Genomic DNA, 13,053 nt, shown 5'->3' with positions numbered 1-13,053 from the left:
ACGGTGCCTGTGCCTGTGGCTTCCTTGCTACCACGCAAAAAGGTAGAACCAACAACCTACCTAAGCAAAGAGCAAAGAGGTGGCCGTCATCTCTGTCGCATCAGGCACTCATGCATCTGCACCCATTTACGCACCTACCTACCTACCTACCTACATACCTACCTTTCTTACCCATCAACCTATACCTAGGACATCGCACGTTAGTTTAGTTTACCATGCCTTTGTTCCTGACCAGGTAGGTAGGTTTTCATATCACGATGGGTAGGGCAGAGATGGATTCAGATGCCCTGCTACTCGCCGCACGCGCACATGCTTCCTCGTGACGGGACCAACCAAACGACCACCACCAACGAGAGGGCGCCGAAAGGGGAGGGGGGGGGGGCCGGAGAGGGCGTTTGGAAAAGATGGCGTCACAGTCACACCCAGGAGGCATAACGGCCAACATACTGCTGACTGCTGCCGCTGTGCCGCATGTGGTATTCATTCGTTCTACTGCTCTAATTAGGTGCTCCGGAGTGGTTTGTGCAAGGCAAAGTGGTGATAGGCGATTTAACTGAATGACTTGGAGACTGACTGAGTGCATTATGCTGCTGCTGTGCTACTGCTGCTTTGCTTATCCAACATTCTGATTGAATTCAGTGTGTGCATTCAGAGCTATGGAGAGACCATCCCCAACATCATCATCCGTCGCCTCCGCGCATCAACAACGCAACCAACTTGAACGAAAAGCGCAGAGGAGACGTCGACGTCGTCATCGTGTCGAGTGCCGAGACGCGGCGGCCATGGTGGCAGTTGGTCGCATGGCTTGACCATCATGTGCCGCGCTTCCATTTGCCCAGTCGTCTGTCCGTCGGCAACAAGACGCACGCGCGCGCCCTGGCTTTACTGCTGCAGCTTCTGTCGCTCGAGTCTTGTCTGTGTGGATAGATACCCTTCGACTCGCCCCGAAACCCGAGAAAATGGAAAATGAGAAAATCACCGGTGGACCCGCAAAACGCCGTCTGTCAGCGCCATCAAAAACCCCCGCAAGTAGTTCGTCCGTGCCGTGAACCCGAGACCGTAGAAGGGGCAGGAGGGAGAGGTTGTTGGGTTGATCAACAGGCTTCGAAGCCTCCGAACGTGTTCTCGCCGGAGTATCTGGACAAATGTCAGCAAGCGTCGTCGCGGTCGTTGTGACTCATGGGTGGAGGTGGTGGCGGCGGCGGCGTGGTGGGCAGGTCAAACAAAGCAAGGGAACGCGCGAAACGTACGTGATGTACAAGAAACCGTCCTCGTCCTTGTGCTCTTCGTAGATGCTCGACATGAGGGCGGCCGTGGGCGGCAGGACTTCGTCGACGAAGATGAAGATGGCCTTCTCGGGCGACAGCTTGATACGCTTGCGGATGACGTAGACAAACTGTCCAACGGTCAGGTCCGACGGGACCAGGTACTTCTTCTTGTCGATGGTGGCGATGTCCGACTTCTCGACCTTTTCGCAGATGACCTGGCGAGCGACGGGTTAGAAGAGCGAGGGTGAGGGGCAGCAGGAGGAGGAGGAGGAGGGGTGCTTACGGGAATGCGATCGTTGTACTTCTGGCGGATGCGCTCCGCCTCAGCCTTGCGCTTCTCGAAGGGGTGCTCGTCCTTGAACTTGGAACGCATGGTGCAGGAGTTGTAGGTTGAGTTGTTTGAGCGATGTGGTTGATGCAGAGGGGAAGTTGAGGTTGAGGATGGGAGAGGGAAGTTGGGCGGCGGTGAGTGGAAGTTGGGTGGTGCTGACTGGGAGGAGTGGCCAAGGCACATGCAGGTAGCGGAAGGTCAACACTGTGTCACGGGTCAAGCCATCACCTGACGCCCCAAACCGGCGCACCCAGGCAATCTGGTCTGGTCGCGCGCCGCCGTCAGCAGCTCATTCCCGTCGTTTGTTTCTCGTCCAGGATACATGTTGCCTTGTGACTTATTGAACGTGCCAGTCCTGTCGCCCTCGCCTTCGTCGTCAGGCGCCTCGCCCGTCCGTCAAGGTACATTACCTCCCCGTTGGACGATAAGCCGATAAGCCGATAAGCACCATTCCCCCACGCCCCACTTGCTCGCTCGCTCCAGTCATTTTCGCTGCCCTCAACACCGGCTCGGCTCCCTGATTACCACCATGTCTCCCCGGCCCAGCCCCCTCTCACCATGGTCGACCGCCATCACACCCGCCTCACCGTGCTGATCTCCGGTATGCCCTCCGCCCTCCGCCCTTGGCTCACGTCATTCCGCTCACAGGCTCCCACGTGCAGGCAACGGCTCCAACCTCCAAGCCCTCATCGACGCGACCCGCGATGGCCGTCTGCCCAACACATCCATCGCGCGCGTCATTTCCGACAAGAAGGCCGCCTACGGCCTAGAGCGCGCAAAGCAGGCCGGCATCCCGACCCACTACCATGGCTTCCCGCCCTACAAGGAGCGCTTCCCCGACCTCGCGCGTCAAGAGCAGCGCATGGAGTTTGACAAGGACCTGGCCAAGCTGGTGCTGGATGACAAGCCGGATATGGTCGTGTGCGCAGGCTACATGCTCATCCTGACGCCACCGCTCCTCGACGCCCTGGCCGCTGCCAGCGTGCCCATCATCAACTTGCACCCCGCGCTGCCGGGCGAGTACAACGGCGTATGAAGCCCCCCTCCCTCTCTCTTCGTGGCACAACCACGTTGACGCGCAAACAACAGACGCACGCCATTGACCGCGCCCACGCCGACTGGCGCACCGGCAAGACGACCCGTACCGGCGTCATGGTGCACTACGTCATCCAAGAGGTCGACATGGGCACGCCCATCCTGACGCGCGAGATTCCTTTCGTCGCCGGCGAGGACGACAAGCTCGAGGACTTTGAGGACAAGCTGCACAAGGTGGAGTGGGGCGCCATTGTCGAGGGGACCAGGCTGGCGATTGAGCAGCTGTGGAGGCAGAGGGAGCAGCACTGAAAGTGTTCGATGGGGGGATTGGGACGTATACATGCGGCGGTGACGGACAAAAGGCCAACGGCAACGGGAGATTTTTGGGGCTGCGAGCGCAAAAACATTGGCGCCTTATCCGGAAAATGCGCCTTGCGACAGGCCAGATTGATGGGCGGAGGGTACCAGCCACAAAAATACATGTCTAAGCAACATGCATTGCAAAAATGAAGTCATTTACAATCAACCACATGTACAGACTCTATAAAGTCCTGACAACCAGCGCAACCAGAACGTGAGGTGCGGTAGCGCTTTTGTAAACGATACGCAGCAAACTCACCATCAACACACAAAATGCCCCTAGGGCATCACCCGCTTAGCCGTGTATCTGCTACAGTAGTAAGAAAAAGAAGTTGGACAAAAAATGTCGATTGCATCGAAGAGAAGCCGCCCGGCCCAGCCCCACATGCATCTCGCTCGCTCGCTCGCTTGTTTCCTCGTCGTTGCTCCAGCGCGACACGACCAAGCGACGCATTCAGCGCCGGCGCAGCAACCAACCGACAAAAGAAAGAGGAAAAAAAAAAAAAAAAACCCAAAGCGCAAGAACAAAGAAAACCCCGTCAGACCCATTCCTCCATTCCTCGCTGAATCGGAAAACAAAAAAACAAAAATCACGAAAAAAGAAGTACCTCTCCCGGACAGGCTTGAACTGTCAACCTCCTGATAGCCAGGCTCCTTTAGTGGACGGACCTTAACAGTCAGACGCGCTAGCCAATTGCGCCACGGAAGAAGGAGTGTTAGGTGATGAATTCCATAATGTAACATATAAATTACATAATTATGAGGGGTCTTAGCTTGATTGATTAATTGATTGATTGATTAATTAATTAATTAATTAACTATTTTACGTCTTACTAGAGCTATAGGTTAATTAATTAATTAATTAATTAATTAATTAATTATTTTACGTCTTACTAGAGCTATAGGCTATCTAAGATAGAGCTATCTATAGGGGATCCTACGTACGTTTATAAGGTAAGTAGGGATACCTAGCTAAAGGATCTTATATAATAAGGCGCGATTCTTAGTATAATATTAGTATAGGGTAGGTATAGATAGATAGTTTATCTAGGCTCTTTTTAGGTAAGGGGGGGCTAAGGACTAGCCTTCCTACTATTATCTAAGTAGATAGGTAGCATAGAGTAAGAGTAAGGAAAGGAAGGGGGATAGGGAGAAGGTATATATAGAAAAGTAAATATAGTATAGGGTAGTAGGTAAGGTAGATTATATATACGCTCTACTATAGCGTTCTAGTACTATCCCTAATAGTACCGTTCTTAGTTAGTATTATATAACACCTTTCTTAGCACCTATAAAGGTAAAAAAAGTAGGTAAGGTTTTTAACTAGTAGTATCTATCTTCTAGCTAACTAGTATAGTTAGCTAATACTTATTATAGAAAATAAAGAACGCTTAAGAACCTAGGTTTAATCTATATTAATGTTACTTATAATTTAATCTAGCCTAGTTACCACTATTAGACGACCGCACGTTAATATTATTACTAATAATAGGGCTCTACATGCCGCCCTAGCCTAGGTATACTATATAGATAAATAGCGTTAAGCCCTTACCTTACCGCTAAACGGTTATCTAATTATTATTAGGAGTAGGAGGGTTTAGCTAGAGTAGTTACGGAGTAGTTATCTAAGTTATATTAACGCCTTCCTAATCTAGAGGGCTAGGATCTTAGTAGAGGCTCTATATAAGGTAGAGGAGGGATATAAGCCTAGAGGGTATTAGGTAGATTACGGATGAAGGGGTCCCTTCCTAGATTATCTTTAGTTAGAGGGGTTCTAGGGTAGTGCCTACGGGAACTATAAGTAGAGGGATCATAGAGCTTATTATTTACTCTACTAATAGAGCTTAGAATGGATTCTCTCTTCTTCTTTTTACTCTTCTTTTCCCTTAGTCTACTCTTTATATATGCTATACCCTAGTAGAAACCTTCATCTAACGTATAAATTTAAGTATAAATTATTAACTAACGTCTCCTTAGAATAGCTCTCTATAGGGTATAGAGGCTATATTCCTACTATTATTATTATATACCTAAAGCGCTTCCTACATCGCTTCTTTTCTAGTAGAGCTATAGAGTAGGCAGTTACTAATAAGATAGTATAGTATTTATCGGGTAGTATTATTATAGCTATAGTTATCCTAGGCTATCTTACTAAACTATAATAGGTAGGCTTTAAAGTAGCTATAGTTTAGTTTTAATTAGAAGTAGGCTAATACTTCTAGTTATCTATACTTAGGGAGTTAGATAGACGTCCTTAGTATAGATAGGAAGTTATATATATATAACTCCTAGGATAGTATTATCTATGCTTCCTAGTATTATATAGTATATGCTATCTATTCTACTATAGTTCTTTATCGTACGCGCATCCTAAGGAGGGTAGTACTTAAGTGGTTATTCTCTAGGGTTAGCTTAGCAGCCTCCTTTATAAGGGCGTCTACTTATAGGTTTCCTCTAATCCCTATATAGCCTAGGGCCTATAAGAAGGTAAGACTACCTTATCTAGCCATAATTAAGTAGCCTATATCTATAGCTTAAAGTTATAGTCCTTAACCTAGTAGGTTAAACGGGGTTTAGAGGTAGTATAGTATAGCTTAGTTATCTATATATACTATAATCCGTCGTCCTAGCCATTTCTAGGTAGCTAACTCTATAGTCCTTATAAGTGCCTCTAGTTCTCTATCGTATATAAGCTAGTATAGTCTAGTATTTCCTCTATATCCTACTACTACTCTTATACTATCTTATTAGGTATCGTATACTATAATTCCTATACCTACTCTATTTCCTTTTAGGATAGATAAAGCGTTAGAGTATAGGATAACTACCTAAGTCATATATCCTATGCGTCTAACGTGTACTTAGGCTTCTTATTCCTTTAGAAGGTAGCTAATCTTAACTTCGTACGGAGTAGTCTTTTTCTATAGGGGAAAGGAACCATGTTTAATTAGGCTTTTAGTACCTATTACTAGGTCCGAAATTATGCTCTAGACATGTTTAAGTTATGTCTATCATCCTAGTATATTCTCTTATTTAAACTTATTAATAATTATACGTACTAGGTGTTAGTAACTAAGCTTAAAGAGTCATATAGCGTACGCTTAAAGTAATATATTACGCCTTAGGTAGGGGGGGAGAAGTCCTACTTTAATTTCTATAGGGGTAATTAGGGAGGTCTAAAAGGCTCCTAGAATTTAGTATAGTCTATTATTTTAAAGTGTTCGTCCGAGTATCTTAGATCTACTAACTTACTAGAAAACTAGAAACCCATAATCTACTACACTTTATACATAAGCTAGGTATAGTTATTAGATAGTAGTAGGGGATAGTCTATATTATATATTAGCTAGCTATATAAGCCTACTAAGTGATTACTTTACTTAGGCGTTCTAAATTATTATATATAGCCGGAATAATAGGTGTATATTAAACTATATCCTAAGCTATTAGATGAGTTACTTTAGCTATACTATACGGTCTCCTAGGAGTATAATTATAGCTTACTTAGCCTCGTCCGAGCTTATAAAATAGATGAGGTCTATTTTATCTTTATTAAAATCGATAGCATATTAGGTTCTAAGTAAGAAAAGCTAGTTAGCTTCCTACTAGAGGATCCGCGTATTTTTCTTCTAGCTCGTTAAGGAGATTATAATTAAAACATCATTAATATATAAGAGGAATCGGACTAAGTAAGAGGAAAAGAGTTTTCGTATATAAATAAGAAATAGGATTAGTAAGACTAGGCTTCCCTAGGGGATTCCTAAAACTATTAGATAAAGGTCCTCTCATTAGCTATTAAAGGAGATCTAGAGTTATTACCCGCTAGTAAATGTCTTTACCTATGCTAGGAGGGAGGTAGGGAGCCTAATTTTCCCTATTATATATAAGAGCTAGTTATAGGCTACATAATTAAAGGCACCTTATATATTAAGGAATAGGGTTAATATCTTACGCCGTGCCCTCCTCTCATCTTAGACGATATGTGTAAGGATTATTACTATATTAATTACTAACTTCTATAGTCGTCCGCCTATTTAGGATAGGTATAGGAGGTAGGTAGCTTCTATAAGCACTCTAAGACGTTTTACTATAATACGTTTAAGGACTTTTCCTAGGTAGTTAAGTAGGGAGATAACTCTATACGCTTTTAGGTCTACGTAATTAGGTTTCCCTAGCTTCTTAAGTATTATACCTACCGCTTCTCTCTAGCATTCTAGGTAATATCCGTACGTAAAGAAGGTTTAGTATATCTAGGTGAATTTTTTAGGATGAGCGTTATACGCCTTAGTAATTATCTTCTAGTAGATCTAGTCTAGCCTAGGGGTAGTGCCTTTAATCTTACGAGAGTAGGTATACTATACTTCCTCGTCCGTAAGGGAGGGCTAGTTCTATAGCCCTTCCTTATAGTTTATCTAGTTACGTAGGGGAACGTATAGTAGTAGGGGGAAGAGTTTCTAACGGAAGGCAGCATACTTACTATTATATAATGATTAGAGTTAATCTTAAAGGTTACGTATCTAGGGGATTTACTTAGATCGGGTCACTTTCGTATATACTATTACCTTATAGATAGACTAGGGTGTTTCTTTTATAAGGAAGTTATTCTAGTACTCTTATTTTACCTACTTAATGGCCGTATTATACGTATTCTATATTTATACGTATATGACTTAGTTATAACGTGCCCTATGCCTTACTTATATAGCGGTTATCCTTAAGGCCGTAAGGAGTAGGGACTACTATAGTTTTTATTACTATCTAGGGGTTACCTATAGGATGCTATATTTAGCCGCTATCTCTATTACCTTTATAAGGCATTATCTAAGTTAGTCTAGGTCCTCTTATAAGGTCCTACTAGAGAGTATATGTTATACCCTATTAGGAAGGGCTTAGATGAGTAGACTTATAATCTTATTTAACTCTTCTTAGATAATTTACCTATACTAGGCCTAGTTAGCCTTTTTAATATTAAACCGTAGTAGTAGCATTAGTATGTCTTAAAACTCGTCGTATATAATAGTAAAGAGAATAGTATTATAGTTAGATAGGGAGTTCTCTCGTACCTACTAGTTAATCACTTAAGTGGTAACTATTAGAGTATATAGGGAGAGGTTAATAACTATTTCCCTTTCTATCCCTATATAAAAGAAGGTACCCGCTCTAGGTTAGTTTTAGAGTTTAAGGCGGTTTTCCTTAATCCATTCGTATAGAGCTTCTACTTTATGAGATTAGGGGAAGAGTAGGTCCTACGTTAGATAGTATTTATTAAAGTCCCCTATGTAGATTATTAGTATAGTAGGGGGGCTATACTTAATAACTCTTTCTATTATACGTAGGGAGGATAGGGTGCCTTATTCCGCCTTATTATAGATATTAACTACGCGGATAGTATCTTCTCCGTAGGTTAAATCTATAGTAAGGTAGTTAGGGCTAGGGAAGATATCTAGGTAAGGATTTACCTAGATATAGGTAAGGGATTTATTTAGGTAGAGCATCATCTAAGGACGTAAGCCCTATAGGAAGGTTAGGAGAATTTATATTATAGAGGGGTAGGAGATTAATTATATGTTAGCTATATTATCTTATAGTGTCGTCTATAGTTCCTAGATAAATATTAGGTAGATGCCTAATTAGAGAGCATCCTAGAGTACTACTTCTATAGCCTAGGCATTCCGGTTTAAGTTATATTAGAGGCCTAAGAATAAGTCTAGACTATTCTAGACTCTTCTAGACCTCTTCTATTACTAAGAACTTATTCCTACGGGTTCTTTTAGATTCTAGCCCTTATTCTAGATTGTCTCATTACTAAGGCCTAGAATCTTCTAGTCTAGATTAATTAGAAATCGTCTTCTATTAATAGAAGAACCTATTACTAATTACCTAGAGATAGAACTCTCTAGAATCTATAGGTTCTTCTATATAAACACCCTTAGGTAGCCTGCTAGTTAGTCCTTTAAGGAAGTTCTCTTATAGTAAAGAATCTACTACATTCTCTACTATAAACCATCTACCATACGGTATATAATAAAGATATTACTTATCTTTATAGAATACCGCTAACAGGTTATGAGCCCGGCTAATAGTAATCTATAGATTACTATATAGCTTGCCTTATAATTTATAAGTAGGATTTTACTTCCTTCTCTACTTATAAGAAAGAATATACTATTCTTTCTATACTAGACCGCTCTTATAAGTAAGGCTTAGTAAGACTATCTTAGTGGATAGCTATTAAGCTAAACTTATAAAGAAGTCTAGGGAAAGCCTACTTATTTATATAAGTAAGGTATTTTTTAGGGTAAGGACTAGTATCCTAAGCCCTATCCTTAGGCTCTTAGCCTATTGAATTTTTCCTAGGACCGTCGGGCCTATATCTGCCTAGGATTTTATTCTAGAACCTTCTAGTAGTCTAGAATAGCCTTATTTACTACCTATTCTTTACCTTTCTCCACCTTTCTCCGGATTTCCTCACATTTCTATCAACTATGTTGATATAAGGTGTGGCTGCGCGGCCTCTATACCATATTAGGCCTAAGCGTTACCCGTTTATACTAGTTCCCGCTAGTGTCTTGGCACGAGGAACACTAAAACTTCACGACACTTCAAAACGTTTTCGACCCGCATCGACCCGAATACTTTGCTTAGTAAGCAAAGTAGTATACCGTTTTGAAGAGAAAAACTCGGCGGACAAGGATCTGAAATCAGATTCCTTATATCTCTACTCCCGGCTAAGTTATTAGAGAAAACATCGATACTCTAATAATCTCCCTACTTTCTATTAGGTGCATTAGGCCTATTAGCACCTAATAAACTTCGAGACTTCATACACTTATAGTTTCCGCTTAAAACTATAAGTACATAGAGTTTTATACTCTAAAGACCTCTATAAGGTATAAAATCTTTAATATACCTTAAGAAAGGAACATCTTCTACTAGGAAATATGGGAAAAGAATTCCCTAGCATTCCTAAACTTAAAGGCCCTGAGAACTAGGAGTCTTAGCGATCTACTATAAATGATATAGTAATTATAGAAGGGCTAAAAGCCTATCTAGACTCTAAATCTTAACCTAAAGTAGAAGATCCTACCTAGGAGGTTAATAATACTAGAATAAGGACTTTCATTAGAACCTCTATAGATCCTAAACTTTATTCTAGCATTACCTATTATAGAACTGTAAGTTCTATAGGAGAAGCCCTTAGAAAAAGATGTGAATCTAAGGGACTTTTATGGGAAGTCTTATACTTTATAAGGCTACTAAGCCTTAAAGATACGGGAGATATTAATACCTAGGTAGCTAATCTATTAGATGAGATAACCCTATTATCTCAGACTAAGATGGCCTTAACGGAGATGTTAGAGGCCTAAGAATAAGTCTAGACTATTCTAGACTCTTCTAGACCTCTTCTATTACTAAGAACTTATTCCTACGGGTTCTTTTAGATTCTAGCCCTTATTCTAGATTGTCTTATTACTAAGGCCTAGGATCTTCTAGTCTAGATTAATTAGATACCCGTATCATGTAAGCTAAGGGGGCCTTCTCTAGGCTTACCCGGCTAGTAAATACGGAATAAGGCCTTTCTCCCTAAGCTATACGATAAATCTACCTAGTATGTATGCTTAGTATAGTAGACTACGGTAGCTAAATCTACTAGAAGAACTAGGCTAGCTTTATAAGGGGCTACTAATCCCTATAGGAAGTAGCACTTTAAAGGATTCTTAGAGCCTTCTAGATAACCCCTACCTAGCTAATAGAGCTAGAAGTAGCTCTTCTCCCCCTAGCCCTACGCCTTAATAAGGAAATTAGGTCTTATACCCTCTAGGTAAGGAAACTTATACTAGTATACCCTATTTATAAAGCCCTTAAGTAAATCCCTACTCTAATAGAAGGGGACCCCGTATAAAAGTAGCTAACTTAGCTTAAGAGAGTAAAAGCTAGCATTATACATCTTAAAAGTAATAGCTAGGAGAGAATTACGCACTTCTTCTTTCCCCTATAGAAGAGATCTCTCCCATACAAGGTGTATATTAGTACTAATTCTAAAGAGGAGGAGGCTATAGCCTATTAGTAGATAGTAAATAAAGCCCCCTCCTTAGATGTTTATATCTATATAGATACTTAATACATTCCTAGTAGAAAAGGAATTAGTACGGCTTTTTACGCATAGAACCCATCTAGAGATATACTATATACTAGTAAGGGAGCTAACCTTAGCCCACTACTAATAGTATATAATGGGGAACTAGATGCTATTCCTACTATACTTAAGTAGGCTATCTCGTACGGCCTAAAGAATAACTACATTAAGGTCTTTATAGATAACTAAGCCGCCCTCTAGAGGCTTAAGGTCCTCTCTAATAACGCCGGCTAGGAATGCTAAATACGAATAGTTTAAGCTATAAATACCCTCGTACGAATAGGATGTAGGGTTTCCCTATACTAGGTACTAGGGCATACTAGTATCTATAGGAACGAATAGGCTAATCGTATTATAAAGGAGGCCGCATTAGATACCTTACCCTCTAGGGATAGGACTAGCTTTACTTACATCTAGTAATAGCTACGAGCATAGATACGTATAGAATAGGTAACATATATTACTAAAATAGCTAAGAAAGCTATCGTACGAAACCCTAATACCTACTATGCTAACCTATGGTAGAAGCCTAGAGGATACATTAAAATCCCCTATACGGAACGGTAATGTGCCTTAGCCTTCTACTAACTAACTTTTAGGTATAGCTACTTTAAAGCCTACCTATACTACTTTAGAAAGACGGATATACTATACTACCCCTACCGCGGCACTATAATATAAAACCTAAAATACCTACTTCTTAGTTACCTAAGATATAGTAGTATATAAGAGAAGCTACTAGCTAGCCTCTTAATATAGCTAGCTAAGCTAGTATATAGGAGTAATCTCTTAATAGAGCTCCTCCTAAATACTTATCTAGGAATCTCCTATATAATAGAGATCCTCTAGTTAATAAAGGTATCTACCTATAAGTAGTACCTTAGTCTTATACCTAAGGAGGCCTAAAACCCTTACTAACTCCCTACCTAAGAAGGCTATAAACCCTTACCTTAGTATACTTCCCTATATTTCCCTTCTATATAACCCCTTTCTCTATTCTTACGTATAGCTACCTATAGTCGTATGAGTAAAATCCGTATATAATAGCTAACTATTCCCTAAAAATCTACCTATATACCCTATAGTAAATTATTATACGATAATAAACTAGATAGTCTAGGTACCCCTTACGCGGTCTCTTAGCTATTTATATATAGGGTAGCCCCGTCCTAAATAGCTAATTAGCTCTACCGGGACGTAAAATTAAATTAATTAATTAATTAATTAATTAAGCTAAGACCCCTTAAGTTCCCTAGCCCGGATATAATCACGTAAGAAATTATTATTAAAGTGTATAAGGCTGCCCTAGAGTAACTCCTTTACATCTATCATATACTATTTAACTAGGGCTACTAACTACTTCTCTAGAGAGAGGTACGCGGAGTAATCCTATAAAAGCTAAGTAAACTAGACTACTCCTAACCTAAGGTGTATAGGGTTATCTCTCTTCTTAACTACCTAGGGAAGGTACTAGAGAGACTTTTTATAAAACGGCTTAGGGTACTTACTAAAATAACTAACCTACTCTACCCCTCCTAAATTAGGGGTAGGCTAAAGAAGTCCGTAATAGATATAGCTCTCCTCCTAACTTATTAGGTCTAGGGAGCTAGATAGTAGAATAAGAAAGTATCTACCCTCTTTCTTAACGTATAAGGGGTATTTAACTATATAGCCTATAACTAACTCCTTATAGTTATAGCTAGACTTTAGCTTCCGGCATGCCTTCTATACTAGGTTAAATCCTTCCTATAGGATCGTACGACCTAGCTATTATTTAATGGCTAGATAGAAAACCTTACCCTAGTCTAAATAGGAATCCTCTAGGGAAGTCTAGTCTTATCTATTCTATTTCTTATCTATATATAAGAGATCTTTTAAATAGGGGCCGTTAGCCCTCTCTTATATATAGATAACATCTCCCT

At 41.1% G+C, this 13,053-nt stretch overlaps 2 protein-coding genes and 1 non-coding gene across 3 annotated transcripts; 1 reads left to right on the top strand and 2 right to left on the bottom strand.

The window, feature by feature from the left end:
* Positions 1 to 1,094: 1,094 nt before the first annotated feature.
* Positions 1,095 to 1,641, bottom strand: IWZ02DRAFT_467924 (microtubule associated protein 1A/1B; the record flags this gene model as incomplete). Its single annotated transcript, XM_066768595.1, has 3 exons — positions 1,095 to 1,137; positions 1,251 to 1,483; positions 1,552 to 1,641. The coding sequence occupies 3 exons, from the start codon at positions 1,639 to 1,641 to the stop codon at positions 1,095 to 1,097; spliced, it is 366 nt and encodes a 121-aa protein (XP_066625010.1).
* A 262-nt stretch (positions 1,642 to 1,903) lies between these two features.
* On the top strand, positions 1,904 to 3,420 carry IWZ02DRAFT_443743 (phosphoribosylglycinamide formyltransferase). The gene is made up of 3 exons (XM_066767053.1): positions 1,904 to 2,200; positions 2,262 to 2,629; positions 2,689 to 3,420. Exons 1-3 carry the CDS (start codon positions 2,158 to 2,160, stop codon positions 2,941 to 2,943), a joined length of 666 nt encoding a protein of 221 aa, XP_066625009.1. The 5' UTR covers positions 1,904 to 2,157; the 3' UTR covers positions 2,944 to 3,420.
* Positions 3,421 to 3,602: 182 nt separating this feature from the next.
* Positions 3,603 to 3,703, bottom strand: IWZ02DRAFT_t26. The gene has a single exon. It is a non-coding gene; the product is annotated as a tRNA-Asn (tRNA).
* Between the last annotated feature and the right edge of the window lie 9,350 nt (positions 3,704 to 13,053).

This window comes from Phyllosticta citriasiana (assembly GCF_038021145.1).
Source record: "Phyllosticta citriasiana strain CBS 120426 chromosome Unknown IWZ02scaffold_3, whole genome shotgun sequence".
Lineage (NCBI taxonomy): Eukaryota > Fungi > Ascomycota > Dothideomycetes > Botryosphaeriales > Phyllostictaceae > Phyllosticta > Phyllosticta citriasiana.
Note: the sequence above shows the minus strand (reverse complement) of the source record. Positions and strands in the feature narration are given on the sequence as shown.